The following is a 24290-nucleotide window of genomic DNA, read 5'->3' as shown; positions in this document are numbered from 1 at the left end:
GCTTAACCAAAACTACCTAAAGAAAACGAATAAACAAAAATAGTATTTTTTTACAGTCAGGATTACTTAATTAGCATTTATTAAATTTAGATTACTTACATTTATAAATTGATGGTTGACCTCTACATCTTAACTTCTTTACCCTTGTTTGTTGTATGTTTTCGATCCATCATTCGCAGTTCGCCAGTAGAGAAAAACACGCTTGAACATTTTTGCTCCACAGGCTCACCAGTCTGACCCTTCTATATTTCGTGCGGGCCACCTGCGTGTCCTGTACAGGTTTGCCCCTTTTTTCACCCACAGACTTCATCTACACGTTAGTTCACAGCAGGCTTGAAAACGTGTGTTCAAGCGACCGTTTCCAATGAAAGGTCTTTGTAGAAGCGCGTCTATGCCTGTTTTGGGCTTCCGTGTTCTCAAAACTTCATAAGTACTATGCAAGTTTTTAAGTCAGTTTTCTGGCTCTGTGTATAAAAAGTGCAGCGATTGAACACGCGTTAAAAGTTAAATCAGTTTAACCAATCAGAGATTCTAATGTAATAGGGACCTATGGATGGCGTCCAAAACTTTGAAGTACCAACTGTTTGAAAATTGATCATGGAGGAGAAATGAATAATTGTGGTTTGTGTCCAGATGGACTTATTTGACTCCAAGTCTTTCGTATGTTTTAACAGAGCTGTGAGAGAAAAAGTCTGCAGCAAGATTTGCAGCACTTTGACATTGTGCACCGAGCCTCCTCCAGCTGAGTACATGTGCTAGTATCAGAGACAGTCCAATGTGATGCTGCATCAACACCGGTCGAGTGTGGTGTTCAAGAACTCGCTGTATGCACTTTCTTGACTGTGCTCAGCCAGTGGTGTTCACACCGGACCAGCGCCAGGCAAGCATGTGTTTTTATTGTTGAGCCACAACACAAAAGCCACAATATAACGGAAGTGATTCACGATGGAAATTAATACCCCGAGAATAAAACTGGGGGATTCAGGTAACTATTGTTCTTCTTCTTATTGTCTTGATTTGAAATATAAACATAGTCGTGGAGCTGGAGCACGGCGGCCGCTGGAAAGCTCTGCTGCCCAGTGTCTGGTAGAGCAAGCGGACGTTAGCTGAACTAGCACACGCCGCTGCACAGGCTGCCAATCCCTGGGCAGCGGAGGTTGCTATATATATGCTGGCCCGCCAGGGGGTTAGCTAGTCGCAAACACGGCCGCTACAATCACTGTTAGTTATTCATTTATTCATTTATTCATTTCTGTTGTGAATCCTTTCCATTGTGTTGTGGCTTTTGTCGTCGTGTTTCGCCTTTTGTCATTGTGCTTTGAGTTTTGTTGTTGTACTTTGGGTTTTGTCATTGTGCTGTGACTTTTGTAGTTATGCTTCGGCTTTCGTCATTGTCCTTCAGGTTTTGTCATGTTGTGGCTTTTGTCGTTATCCTTCGGCTTTTGTTATTGTGCTTTGAGTTTTGTTGTTGTACTTTGGGTTTTGTCATTGTGCTGTGACTTTTGTCGTTATGCTTCGGCTTTCGTCATTGTCCTTCAGGTTTTGTCGTTGTGTTGTGGCTTTCGTCGTTGGTTAGAGATTTTATGCTTGAGCGTCATGGCGACGCCTCAAGCATTATTAAAAAAACCCAGGAGTCATTCTAACTGATCTCTCAGCCTCCATCACCGTAATGTTGCTTCAATATGTTAGCAAGATAACATCTGGCCGTTAGTAATAATCATCATATAATGTGATCTGGAGGGCCGGATCCGGCCCCCGGGCCGTGACACGTGTAGGACAGAACATGCCTGTCCATCACAAAAACAACAGACGAAAAAGCATCAAAAAAGCTCCCACTAACAATTAAGCTCCAACAACACATGCATGTTTGTGGATTTCTCAGCTCTCCCCTGACGGTTCTTTCCCATTTTCTCCCATGTGCTCATCCGATTATGATGAGCACATGACAGCCGTATTCATGTCAAGGTGTAACTCATGTTTCTGCCTCCAACAATAGAACTGCCTGCTACAGCCAGTCATGGAAACGCAACGGCACCACATGACGGACAAGTCGAGACATGTGACTTTTGGTCGGGGGTGGGGGGTCTTGATTGAACCCGTCTTTGTCTGGATGTGCAAGAATAAGACCTGCAGTTAATCCAATCTCCTCTTCGGACGATACGCATTGTTGGAGGTAAGAGTTCAGCGTGACTTAACCTTAGTAACCAGAGGGCAGGTATCAGAACACAGAATAATTCATGAAAATGGTTTTGACGTTAAAATTGAATTATAAGAGATTTTTAACTCTTCAATAATGGATTTTCTTGATTTGTTTCATGATTTCTGATTCAACCGGTGCATATGCCGGTGAAGAAGGTGCTAATCTGGCCCCTGAGACGGCCGTGTTGGTCGCATGCTTCACAGGCTTTAACTTAATGCTGCCTAATGCTGAAACCAGCACCCGCAACATTCCTGCCACTGTCGGACTGCGTGTTGTTCCACGCTTTCAGCCAGACGGAAACCCAGCGCACTCATTAAAGCAAATGCACATTTAATACTCCTGCTATGACAGTCCTCATACACTGTGGATTCTTTCTGGGTTTCCAGTCGGTGGTTTTCCTCTCGACCAGATGGATTTCTTTTCACATCTTCTCCGTATCTGCGGGCGCTGTTCACTTTTGACGTCAGACGCTCGATCTGGTAGCACGATTACCAACCGCACCAGGTCGCCACAAGCAGATGTGCTCGTTTCATTTTTTTGCTGACTTTGAAGAAACTTAAAAAGAAACTGATTTTCTCTCATTATGCATTGGATCTGAATAAAACTGTATTGTTTCAGTGAGGAAGTATCTCTTAAAGTCCTCTAGAGAGTTATTGTTGTCTAAATGTTCCATAACCAGCAGCTGAATGTTAAACCTGCAGCAGCAAAAATAGTCCGTCTGAATATGGGTCCCCCGACCATCGATTCGACTCCAGCCATTGTCAGGAGGAGGTGCTCCACACCTGTTCAGAAGCTCTGCCTATTATTTTTAAAAATAGACCACCGCTCTCCTCCCTCGCCGCACTCTCCAGCCATAGTGGTTTTTATGATCTGGCGATTTATAAACCTGTGGAAAAAAAAGGAAGCTGTTGTGTACGGTTCTATTCTGACATGTAACCTCATGACACTCGAGCATGACCTTGATCCCAAACATACCGCAGCTATTGTTGGAGCTCAACTGTTCCTCCAAACACATGTACTTTGTTTTGTTTCTGTCCAAAAAAACATATTGATTTTTGTTCTTGTTTTCACTTTAAGACCACTCTTTCCTACTGTTGTAGCTTAAGTACATGTTATTCACACTGAGAAACATGCAATGGAAAAGTCTTTGGAAAGGCGCTAAAATATGTTTTGAGATTCCGTGTTTGCTGCCACAAACGATTATTTTAATACTCAGCTGATTAGTTTTTATGATAGTTGACTACTCGGGTCATGTGCAAACTGGATGTAAAACACATCGTAACCATCATTTGTTTTAAAATGTAACTAGATATATAGCATTACCTGGGATAATGCTAGTGTGAATGCTGTAAGCTGAATTTAGCTGCTGAAGATGCTAAAACTGATAGTACAGCTATCAACTTCAGCTAAAAACACTGAAGCTGATAGGCAGCTAAAATATTAGCTAAACTCCAAAAAAACCTAAATTAGCCAAAATAACTAGCATGCAGCTAAAATATTAGCTAAACTCTAAAATAGCCTTAAAAACAAAAAAAAAAGCCTAAATTAGCCAAAACAGCTAGCATGAAGCTAACATATTAGCTAAAGGGTTAACATAAAATATGTGTGATCAGCAGTAGCGTACTGTCAGGGCCTGCAAAGCCTTCAATGAAAATTGTCTGAAAAGAAGCATCTAAATCCCAGAGAAATGTTTATATAAAAATATAAATTTGTCCAAAATATATTTTACATCATTCCAACCGTACTGTCAGCTTCTGTCACTGTTTTTTTCACATGTAAGTTTCTAACCTGCCTTTTCACGGAGACGTCAGGCAAATTGCGACAAGGAATCATTACTTCACGTTCACATTTAGAACGGTAAAGCTGACAGGTGAACACTGTTTGACACAATTTTACATGAATAATAAAAGGTAACCCAACCAATTTCAAAAGAAAAATTTACAATAATCATTTTATGAATGTCCTGCCCAAAAGTATTTTCATTTCCTCTTAGAACGTTCACAAATAAAAATACAACATTGAATAGTCCTCCAATGTAGACGTTGATTTAGTTGCTGAGTTATTGCGAAGGACATTCTTAAGATGGACTTTTCTGGAAAAATTGGACATTGCCAAAAAAGCCGACCAATCCCGAAGCTGGCGAGCATGTCTGAAGAGAAAAGGATTTGTCCATCACTTTCAGCGTTCTAGTAGTTCTGTCTGAGAAGGGTAACAGAGTTTTGTGGAAATATTGAGCCACAAATGGGCCAGAATGAGAACTTCCACGCCGCCACTGAACACATCACGCATCACGGTGGCTCCCACTGCATTGAGCTGCAGCGGCTCATTAACATCAGCTTCACGGCAGGATTTCAGACAATATCCATTCCCAGACAAAAAATAGTTTTGAGACCATGAAAAACTAGTGTTTATAACCCTCCTCAACCCCCAGAGATTTTGGGGGCACCAGGAAAAACTTTGGAAGACTGAAGGCTCAGCTCTTAAATGCTACTGGCGACCAGTAACAACATTTAGGTTCGGTTGCACTAAAATACGTGAAACAATGCAGCAATCTGCATCTTGATGCACCAATGACGTGTCGCCAACATGATTTTACTTCAGCTTTTGAGCTCGTCACACATAAATGTGAATAAAATCAGCTTTAATTAACTTCAAAGTTTGCTATGTAGGACGACAAATACAATTTAAATCTTTTTTGGATTTTATTTTTGAGTATTTTGCTAGAAAGAAACAATGCATCTAACATCATATATAGGGAATCTTTAGCTCCAAAAGACATATCTTAAGGTCCAAATACTCCCATATTTCCATATAAACAACAGCCCACTGCTCCAACCAGAAATAATTGATTTTATCATAATTATGAACTAGATATATAGCATTACCTGCTATTATGCTAGTGTGAATGCTGTAAGCGGAATTTGGCCGCTGAAGATGCTAGTGCTGATAGCTAAAAACGCTGAAGCTGAAAGCCAGCTAAAATATTAGCCAAATACCAAATTAGACTAAAAAAACATAAAAAAGAAGAAAAAAAACTTAGATTAGCCAAAACAGCTAACATGTAGCTGGAAAAAATAGCTAAACTTCAAAATATCCTAAAAACAGAAAAAAGTGTAAATTAGCCAAAACAGTTAGCGTGTACACATTAGCATAACTCCAAAACAGCCAAAAAAAAAACATAAAAAGAAAAGCCTAAATTAGCCAAAACAGCTAGCATGTAGCTGAAATATTAGCTAAACGTCAAAATAGCCTAAAAACGTTCAATATATTACTCTCCATAAAAATATACTCTGTAAAAATGATACAAGTAAGAAATGAGCGCAAGATAACATCGGGCCATTAATAAAAATAAAATAAAAAGATCTGGAGGGCCGGATAGAATTACCCAGAGGGCCGGACCCGGCCCCCGGGCCTTGACTTTGACACGCTTATTTTAAATCATTTCCTTTTTGCTTTGTTTGTGTGTTTTTGTGTCTTAAAAACATAACGCCCTCATGCATGTTTGCATTCACACATGTTTATATGTTATGGTTTTGACGCATGTTATTCTGCAAATTAATTCACTAACAAAAATAAAAGGTTTTGTCTGCTAAAAGGCTGCGAAGTAAACGTAAAGACAAAGCAAAATAAACAACAATAAACCGCAGTTTTCCTAGAAAATCTGAATCTTTCGCACAAATTTCACCCAAAAATTATTAGAAAATAGTGGAATTTGGTTGCAATCGCAGCCCTCACGGCGACGGTCTTTTGAAGTCCACCTCTTTGGATCTTTATTTTTTTAATACCTGGAAACTGTTTACGTGGTTTCATATCAAAGCCAAAACGCCGTTCGTGGCTCCAGATCCATCAGTCCGACATTAAAAAATTCATGCAGTATTGATGGCGGTTCAGGGCAGTCGGGGCTCCGGGCCGCTCTCCGCAGCCTTGATCAGTGCCAATAGGAAATGGCTGAGGATTAGGCCCGCAGGCTGTTTGAAGCCCTGAGCTTCTGCCTTCCGTGAACCGTGGAGGGATCATGTTTTATTCTGCAAGGCTTCCAATCTCACAGTATAAAGCAAAGTTCTCTCTGTTTGAGTCTCCTCGGTTTGGAAAAGTTGTTAAAAATGCTGAAATATTTTTGCAAAGAGAAATTCTGCAGGAAAAGACAAACAGACGACATTGATGATGAAAGAGGGGATTCACTAGAATGAATGTTCTACTTTCTTCTGGGATCAAGGTGAGCGGCATGTCTGATGAAGAGGAAGTGGTCGTGGAGATCCTGTAAGTACCCTCGCCGTTTTCTGGATTTGGATAGACCTCTCCAAGTTCCCTCATTTTCTCCGTTTCTTTTCAGGGAGGAGGGTAAGTGGAGCTTTCTTCGGGCTCTGCTGCTGTTCTGGAACTATTGTTAGATGAAGCTGACCTGATTATGTCTGCTGAGGTGGAAACAAAGCGGCGGGAAGGCGTCTGCCGCGACTCTGCGCACGCATCGCCTCATTTCCTGTTTGTTGCTCGCGACAGCGCCGGCTGTCAGCGGTGAAAAGCACTTCACACCTCATGAGTGTGTTTTCTCTTTGAATGCTAACACGTCTGCGCCGATCCTTCACGTTTGTGTAGGAATGATCCATTTTTAGCTCTTCTGATGTTCAGACGGGGGAGGCAGGATTTATTAAATCTTTGTTAAACTACCAGGTCGCCTTTGATCAAATATGTCAACCTGGTTTGTAGTCAATTTGGAACAAGAATTACAATGTGCATAATTTATGAGCACCATTTCAGGCTTTGTGAGAGGTTTCAGGTTTAGATCCCGGACAAGCCCCCAATTTATTACAAAGTGGTTCAGGTTAGCCACAAATGAAGCGTCACACTAGAGGTAATTTTTACAGAAAGTTTTAAACTCTTCAAACGTTCTGCTCTTTTAGGAAATATATATATATTTTTTTTTATTCATCGTGTGAATGCTTAGTAAGCATTCACACTAAAGTGATTTTCATGCTCCTTTCTGTACTTTTTTCGGCATTTAAAAACTCAATCACACTTTCAACGATTTCAGCAAAACGTTCAGCTCGTTCAGGACATTACTGCTTGTATTTTTGGTTTTCAAAAACGTCATAGTTTTTGAAATATTGAGCAAAATATTCCCCATAGGAAATGAACAAGAAAATCTTCAAATTTAATCATTTTAAGTAGATTAGCAACAAGCCTTTAAATATTTTAATGGGCTTTGTTTTAGACTTTTATAGTCATTTTCAAACAATTTGGAGTTTATCTAATATTTTAGCAACATGCTAACGTTTTTGGCTAATTTGTTATCTACTGAGGTTTTATGGGCTAATTTAAAGTTTAGCTTCTATTTTAGCAACAGGCTAACACTTTTGACTAAAGTAATTTACTGAGGAATTTTAGGCTATTTTGGAGTTTAGCTAGTAGGTAACCAATGTGCTAGCTTTTTTGGCAAATTTGTTTTCTACTGGAGTTAGCTTATGCTAATTTAGAGTTTAGCTTCTATTTTAGCAACATGCTAACGTTTTTGGCCAGTTTGTTATATACTGAGGTTTCACAAGCTAATTTAAAGTTTAGCTTCTGTTTTAGCAACAGGCTAACATTTTTAAATAATGTAGTTTACTGAGGAATTTTAGGTTATTTTGGAGTTTAGCGAGTTGGTAACCAACGTGCTAGCTTTTTGGGCAAATTTGTTATCTACTGAGGTTTTTTTATGCTAATTTAGAGTTTAGCTTCTATTTTACCGACATGCTAAAACATGTGCACAAGATGGAATCTTTCAAAATAAACAGGTATGATGCTAACTTAAAATATGAAAAATGTGTAATCTGTTATCAATTGAACGATGTAAGGTCAAAATGTCATCAAATCATCAATATTTTGAGCATGTTTAGGACCCAGCGGATCGTCCCGTTGTTGATTCTAAATTTCAGCTGAAAGGCTCGGCTGCTGATCAACATCATCCTCGTTTGTAGCTTTCTTCACAGCGACTGTCCACAGATGCTTTAACATCCCGGGAGACAGAAATCCCCCGGCTCAGAGTGAGAGCCAGCCTCTGCAGCCAGCTCTCTGCAGAGTCTCATTGATCCTCTGATCCATATTGTGTTCATTCAGTCACTAGTGCCCACAGAAGAGATTGTTCCAGTGTTGTACATCTGTGAGCACAGCTGTGTTGTTCTTCTCGTCTTCCTCGTAACACATTTTCTTTGTTTTGTTTTAATTTTTGCTTCTTAAACTTTAATATTGATTTTTTTTGCACAGAAGAAGCTGCTCCACAAATAGAAGGTAATTGTCTTTTTAAGAAATGTTCACACACATTAAAATGGACATAAATATTTTAACACTATAATCAATTGTGTAAGTTTGATACTAATATAAAGACACGTCCTGCCATTTAAGTATCTTAAAGATACATTGACTAAAATGGTGTTTTTAACATATTCTTGTGGCATTTTTTCTGACATATATGAAGAAAAAAATGATTAAAATTGTATTTTTGAGCTTTTCCCGCTCTGCTCTATTCCGATGCATCCACTTATAGGCAACTAGATCCATGTACGTCTTTGTTTTCCTCATCTGAGCTGAAATCTGGCTCTAAACTTTAAATTGCTCATCAACCTGCTTAGGTTGGACTGTGAGGGGCTGTAAGCTAGCAGGAGAGCATGTAAACAGAGAGCTCTCAGTTATGAGTGACAGGAAGTTGTGGGTCAAATTCTCTACAGAAACTATGTCCTCGAAAACGACTCCAGTTTTTGATTAAAACAGATTAAAAGATGATCGGAGTGGGACTTTAATACCTCATTAATAGTTTTTGGCTTCACGGTTACATAGAAATAATGTTCATTTCTTCATTTCCTCAGAGCCTCCGTCCTCTGCAGCTGAAGGTAATTCTTTTCTTTCTCTCGTTTCTATTTATGCAAAATAAGCAATTTTAAAAAAGATAAATCTGGAATGCAGAAAACCTTAAATGTTCTAAATTAAAATTGAGTTTTTTTTATCCATTCATCTTTTTTTGCTATTTTTTTTATCTATTTTACCTTTGTGAAATTATTGTACATCAAATTGCAGTTTGAGGTCCCCCATAAATTTGTACCACAGAACATCTATTAGCACCTATGCTAATGCTAATTCACCCCATGACATCTGAATTTATCTACAGTGTTAAAAATAAATAAAAAAGAACACGTTTTTGCTTTCATGTAGTTTTTTTTCTTTTATGTTTTTCATATTTTATGACTGATTTTTCTTATTTTGTACAATTACCAATATGAAGCCCGTTGAGACAATTGTGTTTTATTATTGGGTTATATGGATAACATTTAATTGAATTGAGGAAATATTAAAAAATAATATTTAAAAATAAATAAATATAAAAAAAATGGTGAAATTATTGTTTACTTGATTTTGATCAACGTTTAAATGCCGCTCACATTTCAGCAGGAGAACACTGAACAGAAGAATGTCCAAGAATGATAAATTCTCTAAAAACAGCTGACAAATAAAGTTTATAGAAGAAATGTTGAATAACAAGCAGCAAAACGAAACTTTAGAGATTTACAAAGAAAAAAAAAGTAGACGTTTCTAAGAGAAATCACTTAAAGCACAGGGGAGGTAGTATCATGGTATTCTTGGTATGCTTTTTCCAACACTGGTTACAATTTAAACAAATTCTAGTAGAAAATATTGTTTAAAAATGTTGGAAAAGTATCTAAAAGTTGGTAAATAGATACAAAGAGGACAGATGTGATGATATGTTGCATTTATTGTCTCTCAATTAGAGAAAAATGCAATAGAAAGACGGTAAACAAATGGAAAACGCAAACTTTTGTTATTTTCTAATTGATTTTTTTTTTTTTTTTTTTACAAAGAAACAGTCGAAGAACTTGTGGAAGAAGTAGTTGAAGAACTGGTGGAGGAGTCGGCTGAAGAACCAGCAGCCGAACCTGCAGAAGACGGTAATACGCTGTTTATTGAAACGTTATCACGCTGACTTCTGCCTCCTAACGACGTCTCACTGTCTTTTGCTCGGAGCGCGAGGACATTACTTCTGAGGCGTTTATTGGAGTTAGGAATTCTGAAATCTTCTAGAAATGATGTTCCAGGCGAATACACCTGCAATACAAACAGCTTATCTTTCGGTCCTTGTTTTCCTCTTGGCTTTATATTTCCTCCGATAACACACTTTGATAAAAATGACTTTTTCACGCCTTGAAAACCTCCGGCGTGTCGCGGCATACAGAATCGGCTGCTATTTCACCCTCAGACATGCACGGAAGGTTTTCATCTGAAAATACAGAAAGTAAATACCAGGCCTGAGTCGAGGAGGTTTGTGGAAAAAAGAAAAGAAGTGATTTATATTCGGCTCGTTGATGCTGTAACATTTCCCTCTGTCCTCTGCTGCAGGAACTCCGGCTGCAGATGAAGGTACGTTCACTCCGCCGTCGACCGTGATCCGGGCTTCTGTGTTCTAAACTCTCACATTCACGTGTTGCCATACACTTTTTTAAGATGCACATGTAAGTAGTGTTATATCTACTTACATAAACATTTGATTTATTGTTACTTGAGGATTTCTAATAACCTGAATCTATGCTGGAGAGATATAAATATTTAATATTTGATTTTGAATAGTTGGGTACCGATCCGATACTTTAGAAACTCATTTTAAAAAATTAACAAATTTAATGAACAGATTCAAGATTTTCATCTGCAACTGTTACATAAAATAATTTAAAAAGCTATTCTCTAGTAAATATAGGTGAAAAGTAATCATGTGAGAAAGTTTAGTGACTTTTTTAACCACGATTCCTATCTTCATTTAAAATTCTCAAAAACGTTTTGTATCATGAATATGATGATTGAACAATTGATTTGTTTTTTTTTGTTTGTTTGTTTTTTCTTGTTTTTCTTTTACTTCTTGAGATTTTAACCTCTTAAGACACATGTGTCAAAGTCAAGGCCCGGGGGCCAGATCCGGCCCTCTGGGTAATTCTATCCGGCCCTACAGATCATTTTATTTTATTGTTATCAATGTCCCGATTTTATCTAGCGCTCATTTCTAACTTGTATGAGTTTGACAAAATATATTTTACGGAGGGTAAAATATTGAAAGTTATTTAAGGTTTAAGTTGATTCATTCTGGAATTATATTCCTGTTTTTATTATATAGTTTTGTTAAAAAGTTATGGGTTTAAAGTTTTAAAATTGGCATTCTGCTAACTTTTTGGTATATTTTGGCATTTAGTAAGATTTTTTTAGGCTATTTTGGAGTTTAGCTAATACTTCAGCTGCAAGCTAGTTTTTTTTGTTTGTTTTTTAGGCTTTTTTGGCATTTAGCTAATATTTTAGCTGGCTATCAGCTTTAGCGTTTTCAACTATTAGCTTCGCATATTTAGCTATTAATTTCAGCATCTTCAGCTATCAGCACTAGCATCTTCAGAGGCTAAATTCAGCTTACAGCATTCACACTAGCATTATTGCAGGTAATGCTATATATCTGGTTCATAATTGCTAAAAAGTTATGGGTTTAAAGTTGTGAAAATGTAGTTTTAGAGTGTTCAATAAATGTTTATCCTGTTCGGCCCGTGATCTGAGGTGTGTTTTGGATTTTGGACCCCTGTGCGATCAAGTTTGACACTCCTGTCTTAAGACATTTTCAGTTTTATTACCACAGTAGTTCATTTTTATTAATTGTATTTCTCTGTCAAAAAAAAAAAAAAAAAACATCCAAATTCATTAAAAAAACAGACGTGTCCAGTCGAGTCACCACGGGCCAATTTTTCGATCATGGGACATCCCTACTAATCAGGGACTCGGGTTTGCTAGTGACGTATGGATCGCAAACCTTTTAACTCAAGGAAGTTCCAACCGTTTGAAAATTGATCACGGAGGAGAAATCAACCATTGCAGTTTGTACCCGGTTGGAATTGTATGACATCAAGAATTTTATGTCGAAATGGAGCTGTGAACGAAACATCCTGGAGCAAGATTTGCATGTTAAAGAACGTTGGTCACATGCCGGGTTTGAACGTAGCATCACATGCTGACTTCTTGATGAGCCTAACGTGTGTTTTACTGGTAATTAAATTATCTCTGGTAATTAACATGAACGAACACATGCTCCAACCTTTCCTTAAAAAACCCTTTGAACATAACTTGGTCAATGTTTTCTGCCCTGTAGTTCATCGTCATTCCACTAGGGGCAGTAGAAGGACTTTTCCTGCTCATTTCAAAATGGCTGCCTCCATGAAATCTCAAAAACGCTTTTGGCGGGAAAACATTTTGCTAATTTTCTCAACTCTTCTAAACAACTTCCAACTGAAACTTAAATTAGAAATCCTAAATATAAGTTTTTGGTCAAAAGCTAAGAAGAGATGTATAATATAAGTCAAAGTGACGCTCATATATCCAAATGTGCTTTTTCTATTCAAACAGATGAATCCAAACCCAAACCAAAGTGAGTTTTTTTCTTTCCTTTTACATTTTTTCTCTTTTATTTGACTTCAAAACAGCACAGAATTGAAAAAGTGGTTGCTGTAACTACAGATGTTGTGTTTCAGGGCTTTCGCTCCATCTATAACTGTGCCAAAGATCCCCGAGGGAGAGAAGGTTGATTTTGATGTGAGTGATTGATGCTACTTCTAACAAATATCACAGAGTCATTTCTACTTTTCTGTAGAGGGTTTGATTTTATAGTCAAACTCCATAATTATTAACACCAGCGGAGCTTTAGCTCATCCAAAGCAGAGAAAATGTAACCAACATGATCATTTCTGATCTTCAGTACAAACTAATTGTTTTATGATACAAAAAATTTAATAAAATGAAGTATTTTTATTCAAAATAGTAGGGGTGGGATTATATACGTTTGCTTCTTCCCACTCCTTTTCAAGCAATCAATCAAACTCTACAATGAGTTTGAAATATTTGTGTTTTGTCCTGTATTTTTCAAAATCTATGCTGGAGATAAATCAGTCAAGCAATCAAAATATTACAATTTTATGATTATAAAATGGTAATACTGCTACTAGTGTTGTTACATATGTAATTGGTACAATAAACATCCATCCATCTTTTTTTTTAATCTGAGCCCAATAAACAGTCCAAATATAACACTGACTACACTGCATTTACATTAATAAAATAATTAAGCTTTAATTAGATCGTCATCACAAGAGTAACTAAGTAAATAAATATATAAAAAATAAAATAAGTAAATATATAGCATTACCTGCGATGATGCAAGTGTGAATGCTGTAAGCTGAATGTGGCTGCTGAAGATGTCGGAGTTGATAACTAAAAATGCTCAAGCTGAAAGCTTTACAAAATATTAGCAGGATGCCAAACTAGAAAGAAAAACTTTAAAATGTCTAATTTTGCCAAAAACAGAAAGCATAATGCTAAAATATTAGCTAAATTCCAAATTAACCTAAAGAACTTAAAATAAGTCTAATTTTGACAAAACAGCTAGCATAATGCTAAAATTTTAGCGAAACTCCAAATTAGCCTAGAAAACTTAAAATAAGTCTCATTTTGATAAAACAGCTACTATAAGGCTAAAATATTAGCTAAACTCCTAATTAGTCAGAATATCTTAAAATAAGTCTAATATTGACAAAACAGCTAGCATAATGCTAAAATATTAGCTAAACTCCAAATTAGCCTTAAAAATGTGTAAATTAGCCAAAAACAGCTAGCATGTTGCTAAATTGAAAGGTAAATTCCAAATGACTCTAAATACCCAGTATTGGCTGAACTTTTTAAAGTTTGAATGGTGACTCTAGCTGAATGTATGCAGAAGTTACCGTTTTTCTAGAATATTGTTTGCGTTCCCATCCACAGGACATCCACAGGAAGCGGCAGGAGAAGGATTTCTCTGAGCTGCAGTCCCTCATCGAGGCCCACTTCATCCAGAGGAAGAAGGACGAGGAGGAGCTCATAGCTCTCGTTAACAGGATTGTAAGTCTTCCAGGGGAAAGCAAAAAATGATGGTGAGAGTGTTGCCGCTCGCGCCTCGCAAACAATGGCAGTGTTTTTGTTTACGCGCGTGGGCATGCGTGATTAGGAGAAGCGGCGTGCCGAGAGGGCCGAGCAGCTGAGGATCCGCACCGAGCAGGAGAAGGAGCGGCAGGCTCGCCTCGCGGTGAGTTTACAGAGCGCCACTGGGGGGGAGGGGCTGCAGGTTGCCATGAAACTTTCTCAGACATCATTTTCTTCAAATTGTCTATCTTAAAAATGGTCCCGCAAAAAACGAGAGTGCTCAGGCGGTGAGTGACCGTGCAAAGTTTATGACTGCAGGGTAAAATCTGTTTTTCTTTTTTATTAAGTGTCCCCATTAGTTTGAAACAGCAGGTCAACACACTTTTGGGATGTAAACATTAAAACTCCATCATCTTTACTTTGCTACACTACATTTTTTGGAGCTTCATTGATGCTTTTAAACCTTTTTAGTCAGCATTGTTTAACATTTTTGCACCAACTTAGTGTTGAAACTGTTAAACATTCTTAAGAAAAGTTCAAATATATAAAATATTGCTAAAAAACTAATTACTATACTATAAATATACTATAACTATACTATAAATAAGTGATAACCACAAAATCATATCAAAAACGATATTATGTATTTATTTAAAAATAAAAATCTCGACCTGTAATTCATCATTAGTCCACTAGGGGTAGCAGCAGGGCTTATCCTGCTCATTTCAAAATGGCTGCCTCCATGAAATCCTAAAAACACTTTTGGCGGGAAAAACTTCAACTAATTTTCACAACTTTATGTTGAGAATAAGTCACATATTTATTTTTTTTATAAATACTTCCTTAAATAAAATAACTCAAAATGTATTGAAAATTATTTTTTTTGTCTGTAAATTTCATTAAAAACATCCCAATTCCAAAAAAACAAAAATAGAATTTTCTATTTTGATGTAGCGGGTTTAACAAAGTTAAGCTAAAAGTGGTAACTCGGACCGATCTTAGCATAAGCCAACTGAAAAGTTGACTAATGAAAAAATAAATAAATCGAAATTTTTCAGGGTTTTGTTTTTTTTTGTAATACATAAATCATAAATAGAATTTTAACAAAACCGTAACCCCAAAATGGAAGTTTGAACCAAATTGTTTGGGAAGTGTGTTGTTGCATCTGTAGCTAACATGTTATTGGTAAAGGACCTCATCATTTAGCTAGGCTGGATATTCTTACATCTCGAAAAAAGTTAGCATCTCATTGTGCAGAAATGGCGTTCAGCTAATTTAAAACTCAAAAATGTTAAAAAAAAAAAAAGCAATTTGACAAAAATTTGTACTTAAAAACAATAAACTACACAAATTTTGTAAAAACTTCAGGATTCCTGTTGAATTAAGCTGAACTCACAAATCCATAATGTTTTTGATTCATGGAGACTAAATTAAGACTTGTTCGAAATGGATTTGAGATGCAACTTTTTAAAGATTTCTTGTGACATACTGACAGACTATAGTGCAGGACTATCCAGTACTTTGATTTGAATCCGATTATTTGTCACAGGAGGAAAAGGAGAGGAAAGAGCAGGAAGAAGCTCGGAAGAAGCAGGACGAGGAGGCCAAGAAGAAGAAGGCTCTGACTAACAGAACCCAGCAGTACGGTGGCGTTCAGCAGCGGGTCGGTTCTCGTTCTCAGCTTGAGCATTTTTTACCCGAGAATTGTTTCTTTGAGTTTCTTTACTCTCTATGAACTCTGCTGCGCAGCAAGATGGAAAGCGAGGAGCAAAGAAGCAGACAGAGCGAGAGAAGAAGAGGAAGATCTTGGCTGAGAGGAAGAAACCTCTCAACATCGAACATCTCAATGAGGACAAACTGAAGTAAAGAGTCCTGCAGGAGGATTAATGTTCATAGTCTGATGCCAAATATCTGATTTTTTCGGTTTTGTTCTTTTCATTTCAAAGGGATAAGGCTGGTGAGTTGTGGCAGTGGCTGTGGGCGCTGGAGGCAGAGAAGTTTGACCTGACGGAGAAACTGAAGAGACAGAAGTACGATGTGAGTGAGACCATCCCATAGCAGTTTGGGGCCCCGGGCCAACAATAACATGGGGCCCACTATTACAAAGTTTTGTTTACATCCTTACCTGTTGGTGACGAAATAGTCCATTGCTTCTGAGGAACGGGGGAGGACAAAACACTTTCACATGAGCAATCTTTGTTCATTAAAGCCTTAAAAATAAAAAATACTGAAAAAGATAAAGAAAATATATAAAATATATATACATAGAAATATAAATTACATATAATGCTAATATGTACTATGCTAGATTCTATACTAAGTGCTATGCTAGGTTCTATACTAGGTGCTATGCTAGGTAATGTATGCTAGATGCTATGCTAAGGGCTATGCCAGGTGCTATACCAAGTACTACGCAAGGTGCTATGCTAGGTTCTATACTAAGTGTTATAATAAGTGCTATATTAAGTGATATGCTAGATACTATACTAATTGCAATGCTAGGTCCTATGCTAAGTGTAATGATAGGTGCTATATTACATGCACTAAGTGCTATGCTAGGTTCTATACTAGGCGCTGTGCTGGATGATATACTAAGAGTTATGCTAGATGCTATGCTAGACGCTATACTGAGTGCTATGTTAGGTACTGTACTAGGTGCTATACTCTTAAATACTATATGGAGTGCTAGGTGCTACATTAGGTGCTATGATAGATGCTATGCTAAATGCAAGGTTCGGTGCCATGCTAGATGCTATACTAAATACAATGCTAAGTGCAATGGTATGGTTAGGTTCTATACTAGGTGCTATGCTAGGTGCTATACAGAGTGCTATGCTAGGTAATGTATGCTAGATGCGATGCTAAGTGCTATGATAGGTGTTATGCTAAATGCTATACTAGATTCTAAGCCAGGTGCTATACAGAGTGCTATGCTAAGTCCATGCTTGGTGCTGTGCCAGGTGTGTTGGGCCTTTTGTCACAAAAGTTCTACCAGTTAGTTTATCAAATTATTATATTTAAATAGAAGTTTAGCAGGAAAGTTAGTTAGAAAATACAATACTTTATAAATAATAATCAACAAAACTACAATAATATATTAATTATAACTACTATATTCATTATATATAAACCAAATTATATAATTGTATATTAAAGTTTAATTAGCATTGTAAATATTTTTTTATTTAATTTAGTTTGATATTTTAATTTTTCTTTAAATGTGTAGTTTTCATTTTTTTGTTCAAAATAAAGTTTAATAATCTGAATACCAAAAGTCACAAGAGAAGAAAATGATTTACTGCAGTTTTATGGGGATGTTTTTAATCCTTTATTTATTAATTGATTATTTTGAATAGCTTTGGTTTCCGTCTCTTTTTAAGGTATTACTTTTCTAAACAAATGTAGCTATTATCTGTTAAACATCTTCTACATTAAGATATAACGACTTTCTATGTTGTTACCTGAGCTTGTACCAGCACACTGCTATCCAAAAGCTATTTCCTGGGAGGTGCTCCTCCACTGCACGGCTGTCCCGAGGAGGCCTGTTGAAATGAGAGTGGCTGGACTCCCAGATCGATATACTTCAGGCTGGAATCAATGAGCAGCAGAGGTTGGGAGTAACTGTTAAAGAGGGCTGTGACCCGCCCGGTCGCTGTGTAGTTTTTCTGTCCGTCTGTGTTTTGGGGAGAAACGAAGCGAGTCGTGGAGGGTTGGACCAAAACAGGATGATTAAGTGACCTGTGGACTGGAGGTGAAGCAAGTCTGTGTGTGTTCGTGTGTGTGTGTCCAGGTAAAAGATGGCATGTCATTTCGCCCATAAACTCAGAAGAAATCTCACGGCGTGGACACACTCTGCCTCAAGCAATTTCGCTTGTGATGTGTCATTTAAAGAAAGTGGGAAACAAGAAAGTGAGGAACGCTTTGACATTTCGGGAAATTATTGGTTTTCTGACCAAGAGACTGGTGGGAAAATTTGTTCTGCTCCGGAAATATGAGGCCTGTTAGAAAAAAAAGCTTCAAACTACAAAAACCAGGTCAGACCACGTACTTTATGGTAACTCCAGGTACACAAACCCACAGCTCTTATGTGGGTAGGAGCTATACAATATTGTAATTATTGAATAATGTTTTATATATTGTAGTATAAACATGTTTACAATTATCCTATTTAAGCCCCTCCCCCTTTAAGTTCAATGTAGGAAGTACCTGCTGGTTCCAAGAAGCCAAAGTCTCATAGACTTCATAGAGAAATGAACAGCTATTTCTCATTTATCATCGACTCAGTTTCACCGGAACTGAAGTATGCCATTTTCTATGGGTGACATCACACTCACTCAGTCCAGTTCTCTTATACAGTCAATGATTAGACATGTGATGGACTAATCCATCTAAAAAAGGCTTTTACTTCAGTGTTTTTAGTTTAATGGTGTATTAAACCAACTAAAATACTTTCCGATATTGTAATTTAAATACAAAAGTACAGTTTTTGTTGATTAGATTTATTGATGTTTTGATTTATTATTAATTAGATCTCTGTAAAAATAAGGATCAAGAAAGAATCCGAAACTAAGAAACTTTTAGATCAATATACAACACTAAAATAATTAATTAATTCGACAAAAAAACATAAATCTCTATTAATTCAGGAGTAAATGTCATTATTTCATCATTATCGTCACACAACAGTAACAATTTGTGCTTGACCCATTTATCGATCTTTAAAATATGGACAGAAAGGATTGAACAAACTTTTTTTCTTTTACCAATTTCATAAAAAATGGATAAACTGCATTTTAATGTAATTTGGATACATTTAAAGCTATGTTTATTAGTCACATTTTAAAACTAAAAGACATGAGTTCAACGGCTTAATTTAACTTTAAATGCATTAGAACCTTTTAAAGTTACAGAAAGAAAACAAAAAATTGATATTATGATGTATGGAAAGTTGTCAGTTCGTTTAATTTTAAATGGTCAAATCTCAAAGGTGCAAAATTTTCATAATTCCCTTTTTAAAAAATACATAAATTGGCTCATTTTATTCAAAAGAAAATAAAGGATGAGTATCAACAGGAGCTTTTCCTCTGGTGCGTATCACACTCCTGCACCAGCAGCTGCTGACGATCAATTCATCAGGAGAATTTGATTTGCAGAAGCTGGCTTCCACTTAGCCTCTTAATTCCTGTGGATCAATAAAAGCACTTTTCACATACAGATGCTGCATTTAGTCTTTACTCAATAAATAATGACTTTTTGTTTAAAGGCCTGTTGAGAGGCAGATTCAATCTGATTAAATCTTGATGTGTAAGCCAACAAAAGGTGATTGAATCTAGAAAACATCACATCTCATCAGGTGAAAATGCAGTTTTTTAAACCTCAACCATATTCACGTTTTCAAAAAGCGATAACTTCATGTTTCCATTCCAAACAAATATTTGTTTTATATTAACTTTTCAAACATAAGCAATTTTGCAGGATAAATTCAAGTCTCTTATGATTAATTAAACTAATATGTTCAGAAAATGAGACAAAAGACTGATGGAGAGCACGCTGTTATAGTATTAAAAAAACAGAAATAAAATGTTTTAAGCGTAAACAGAATATCTCCAACAAAATAATTTAAAATAGAAAACAATCTTTGTTCACAGACCAGACTGACAGACCTCTTTAACTCAAAGTTCACCGCAAAGATAAACGTTATTTTCTTTTTTTATCCTCACAGATATACCAATAAAGTAATAAATATATAATAAGTTGGCACCAATATAACTGTCGGGCTGCAGGCTGCATGATGACATATGAACTCAATTTAAGGCATTTGCAGGCAGGTTTGTGTCACCTTGGGACAAAATCAGGATATTACTTTATCCTGGTTTTTCTTTACTCCAAAGCTCAGATTGTTGGCTGCAGCTTCTTCAAAAGTGTTATGTGAGAGTTTTTTTTTAAATAAATGTATGTAATATATATCTATAAGTGTCATTTTGTCTTGTATTTATTATTTAAATTTATGTGAATAATAAAGCACCAATTCAAAAGTGGATAACATTAAAACAAAGACATTTAGTTAAGGTCATTATAAATCTCTCTAAAGGTTTTATGATCCAATTCAATGTTAAAAATAATCTGATTTGTTTTAATAATAGCTAACAGAAGTGACCAGCAGATAACACAGAAGGGTTTTCTGGGTAATTCCCACATTTAGTGAACAATGGACGACTGTGGAGAGAAAAACTGTCTTCAAACGAGAAACCAATTTGACCCGGTAAGATTAGTTATCTGCTCAGAGACAAAAGAAAACAGTTTTAACTGGAATAATTGGAAAACAAAGAATGAAACATTAAAAACCAGGGAAACATCCAACAAAAAATATGTAAAAGCTGTTAATTTGACACAAGATTCATGGATGAAAAAGTTTTTACCTCTTGCAGCTATTACTGCATTTTATCAGATTATATATTTACATTTTTGGAAATTTTGTCCGGGGGTCTGACGTACCAGGTGCGACTTATATGTTCAGTGAAAAGTCTAATAAAAGTATTTTTCAAGCTTTCTTGTTTAAAACTCATGTTCACACGTCGCTACTCAAGTTTTTAGAACTGTTTTGGGGCTCTACGTAGAAAATGTGTGGCCACTGGAAGTTAAACGTGAACATTGATCAGTCAGGGACTCTGATGTGGTAGTGACATTTTAATTGGGTTCTTTTTCATTCATATAAGCGCCAACCATTGGAAAATTGATCATGAAGGAGAAATTTGTAATTGCTTTTTGTGTCCGGACGGAATCATATAACACTAAGTCTTTGATTTATCGGAATAGAGCTGTGAAGGAAAAAGCCTGGAGCAAGATTCAAGAGATTTGTACGGCTCTGACATTTTGGCCCAAACCTCTTCTAACTGTAGGTTATGGACATGTGCTAGTAAACAGCAGCAGAAGAAGAAGCCCCTCCTTGCCTGTCCAGTGTGAATAATGTAGTCTAAATGTCTGTTTTAAATGCCAACAAACACCAGGTGTAGCTTTATGAACGATTCCTTCTACTATGTGTAGGAGGAGCTGACTCACCAACTACAGAAAGTATTATAGAACCCAGGTTTGTGCTACAATCACAAAGCAACTGACACTGTGCGATAGAGAGGTACCAGCAAAATTTTCAAGACAAGCACGGTGGCAGTTGGGCAGCAGCACGGTGGCAGTTTGGTGGCAGTTGGGCAGTAGCACGGTGGCAGTTTGGTGGCAGTTGGGCAGTAGCACGGTGGCAGTTTGGTGGCAGTTGGGCGGTAGCACGGTGGTAGTTTGGTGGTAGCACAGTGGCAGTTGGGCGGTAGCACGGTGGCAGTTGGGCAGTAGCACGGTGGCAGTTGGGCAGTAGCAGTTGGCCGGTAGCACGGTAGCAGTTGGGCAGTAGCAGTTGGCCGGTAGCACGGTGGCAGTTGGGCGGCAGCACAGTGGCAGACAAATTTGCTGATCATAATACGATTTTGGGGACCTTGGAGACCCTCCTACCAGTCAATTATTGCGCTGCTGCCTTCCTGCCACCGCGCGACCTCCAAATGTGCCCGGGGGACCACTGAAAGACAGAATTTCTAAATATAATATAGTAGCCTTCCAAAGAGCAGCAGCTCAGTAGAATTACCCGGGTGTGGAGTAGTGTGGGAATATCTTTGCATCCTCCCCCGGTGAGTTCCTCCTCCAGCTTCTTTTCTTCTGCACGTCTCATTTCTCCCACACTCACTGCTCCTCTCTGTGTGCCCCCCCACAGATCAACCTGCTGCAGGCTCGTGTTCAGGCCACCCAGAGGTGAGTGCAGCTCTATCACAGGCAAGAAATCTCAGAAATAATCCGTCTGAAAGCAGACCACTTTGATTCTTTGGGTTTTCAACCAAAAAAAAAAAAAAAACAAGCTGTAAATAAAATATAGTCAGTATAATCTTTATAAATTGATATTTGCCACATTAATCTCCCTTTTTGAAATATGTAAACTATAATCTATTTTAAATATCATATAAGTTGATATTTCCATCTTTATAAGTGAATATGTTGGTAACAGTTTTGAAAAATACACTGAAGGTTGTAGATTGATCATTAAGTGGAGAGGAAAGCTGTAAAAATGTGACATAAAAAGAAAGATGGAGATTTCTAAATGACATATGAAAAGTGTTAAAGAAGGTGAGAATAAACGCTCTGCTGCTGATATGAAGCCACAATCAGGCAGATTTAAGCCAAAAGTGGCCAGAAAATTGGCCCGTGTGAGACGGCGACCCTTCAGCGTTCTACTGAGAACAGAAAGAGATTCCACTCAGAGATCCACTTCAGTATTAAAAAAGAATGTTAGAAAATCTGCGTCCAGGTGTTTCTGGAATGTTCCGTTGTTCAATTTTTTGCACTAATTTTCTTTAAATTGAAGCATCAGATCATTTTTTTTTCTTACCAAACCTCTTGCTTCAAATTCAGAGTCTTCTTTACAACCTAACTCTGATGAAAATTGTGTTTTTTTTAAGATGGAGGACATATATCAAGAGAATGAAGTTTAACAATGTTAGCTTGAGCTTTTCGGGGGAGGGGTTGCTCCGTACCAAAAGTCCCGCCCTCAAGTCAGAGGTGAAATTCTGATGAACTGCTGCCGCTCTACAGAAATTATGTCCTAGAAAAGGAAACATTTTTAGATTTGGGCTAAAAACGTCAAACTAATAATTTAAAGAAAGCTTTTACAATAGATCAAATGATGATTGGAGTGGATTTTAAGCTTTAAAGTCAGGAACATCCATCAACCCGGATGATGTTTCAGGATCAATCAGTTTGAGACGTTCTCAGTTTTCACTAAATGGATCTGTGGGTTTCTACTGGATCTCATGAGTGAGAGGTTAAAAAATAAAAGCGGACAACAAAGGCCGAGCATCAAAGGTGTCTGCTGAGAGGAACCAATCCTCGCCTGCCAACAGGGTCCACCGTCAAAATAAAAGCACCGTGCTTTTGCCGTTTGCCCCTTTCTTTCATCTGTTCAGTCTCCTCCCACTTCCATTTGGAAAAACAGAACCGACCAAAAATCAAATTTAAAGTTTAACAAAAAAAATTTCTGTTGGCTGCAACAGAAAATGTTAATAAGACATTTTGAAAGAACATAATCTTTTATTTCTAAACTCTGATTTTTTAAACTTATATTGAAATGTATTTAAACTAAAATGTGATTCTTTAAATATGTATTTATTAAAAACATCAATTCTTTGCATTTTATTTGCTTAAAATTTTAATTACACTTTTGGATTAGAAATTTAAATTCAATAAAATGAAAATGTCCCCGAAATGTATGAATGCAGATTTTATCTTATTGTTTTGCTCTAAAATAATTTATTCTATTCTCTGCACAGATAAAGGTTATGCTTTTTCTTATTTTTTTTATTGAAAAAATTCTTTGATAGAAAGGATTAATTCAATTTATATATATATATATATATATATATATATATAAATAATATTTGTGACACGTTCGAACAATTTGTTTGTTTTTTTGTTTCTGCTAAAATAATTCTAAAAAGTACAGTTAAAAAAATCTAAATAAAATATTTTAAAAAAGACTTTTATGCAAACATTTTATTTTCAATAATATTTTCGTTTTTCTTCAAAGTTTTTTTTCTGAATATTTCTTTTACTATTTGAACAGTGTTTAGTATAACAATTAAATAAGCCCAACACTTAAAGGTCAAAATTGTTCTTTTACTTTTTTGTTTACTGTTTCAAAAACTTAAATATGAAACTGTAAACATTGAAAGAATGCATCTAGAGAAGATATGCTATTAAAAAACAATTTCTTTTAACTAAGCTTTTATTGTGAAATATTTTCATTTTGAATATTTTTTTATTTTCATGTCGTTCTTGTTGGAAAACTTTAGCCAAAATTAGAATAATTTTCTTTTACCTCATTTTTACAGTTCAACATTTTTGTGTTGCTGAACGCTTTTGTGTTTGTGACCACAGCGCCAAAGGACGAGGGAAGGCCAAAGGCAGGGTGAGATAGACGGCGGCGCTGAGCGGAGATGGTGGCGCCCGAGCGGGATCCTCCTCTAAACTTTAACTTAAGACACCGAATTTTAACCAAAATAAACCGTTTCTGAACTCCGTCCCGTTTGAGTTTGTG

At 36.7% G+C, this 24290-nt stretch overlaps 1 protein-coding gene and 1 long non-coding RNA gene across 10 annotated transcripts; one reads left to right on the top strand and one right to left on the bottom strand.

Annotated features, from left to right (window-relative positions):
- Positions 1 to 1736: 1736 nt before the first annotated feature.
- Positions 1737 to 24272, top strand: LOC112157911 (troponin T, cardiac muscle isoforms). Of its 8 annotated transcripts, none has more exons than XM_036210358.1 (16): positions 1737 to 2173; positions 6417 to 6460; positions 6534 to 6541; positions 8447 to 8467; positions 9043 to 9066; positions 10057 to 10137; positions 10586 to 10606; positions 12617 to 12638; positions 12742 to 12802; positions 14024 to 14140; positions 14247 to 14324; positions 15711 to 15824; positions 15911 to 16023; positions 16108 to 16198; positions 21918 to 21955; positions 24131 to 24272. In XM_036210358.1, exons 2-16 carry the CDS (start codon positions 6426 to 6428, stop codon positions 24168 to 24170), a joined length of 864 nt encoding a protein of 287 aa, XP_036066251.1. In that variant the 5' UTR covers positions 1737 to 2173; positions 6417 to 6425; the 3' UTR covers positions 24171 to 24272. The 8 variants fall into 8 exon arrangements, with proteins under 8 accessions (XP_036066251.1, XP_024146794.1, XP_036066250.1 ...); XM_024291026.2 differs by having other exon boundaries at positions 10051 to 10137; XM_036210357.1 differs by having other exon boundaries at positions 8444 to 8467.
- Positions 2514 to 14118, bottom strand: LOC112157939. 2 transcript variants are annotated; one of them, XR_002921251.2, is made up of 2 exons: positions 13987 to 14118; positions 2514 to 3086 (listed from the first exon to the last, which is right to left on the bottom strand). It is a non-coding gene; the product is annotated as an uncharacterized LOC112157939 (long non-coding RNA). The 2 variants fall into 2 exon arrangements; XR_004947211.1 differs by lacking the exon at positions 2514 to 3086 and adding an exon at positions 9190 to 10466 and having other exon boundaries at positions 13987 to 14093.
- Positions 24273 to 24290: the final 18 nt, after the last annotated feature.

The sequence above is a fragment of the Oryzias melastigma genome, linkage group LG23 (genome assembly GCF_002922805.2).
Source record: "Oryzias melastigma strain HK-1 linkage group LG23, ASM292280v2, whole genome shotgun sequence".
Lineage (NCBI taxonomy): Eukaryota > Metazoa > Chordata > Actinopteri > Beloniformes > Adrianichthyidae > Oryzias > Oryzias melastigma.
The sequence above is the reverse complement of the archived record's forward strand: the minus strand, read 5'-3'. Positions and strand labels throughout refer to the sequence as shown.

Coding starts and splice junctions, on each gene's coding strand:
- LOC112157911 (XM_036210354.1), top strand. CDS start 6,387: ATGAATGTTCTACTTTCTTCTGGGATCAAGGTGAGCGGCATGTCTGAT. Junction 9,067..10,050: donor TCCGTCCTCTGCAGCTGAAG/GTAATTCTTTTC, acceptor TTTTTTACAAAG/AAACAGTCGAAGAACTTGTG. Junction 15,825..15,910: donor ACGGTGGCGTTCAGCAGCGG/GTCGGTTCTCGT, acceptor TCTGCTGCGCAG/CAAGATGGAAAGCGAGGAGC.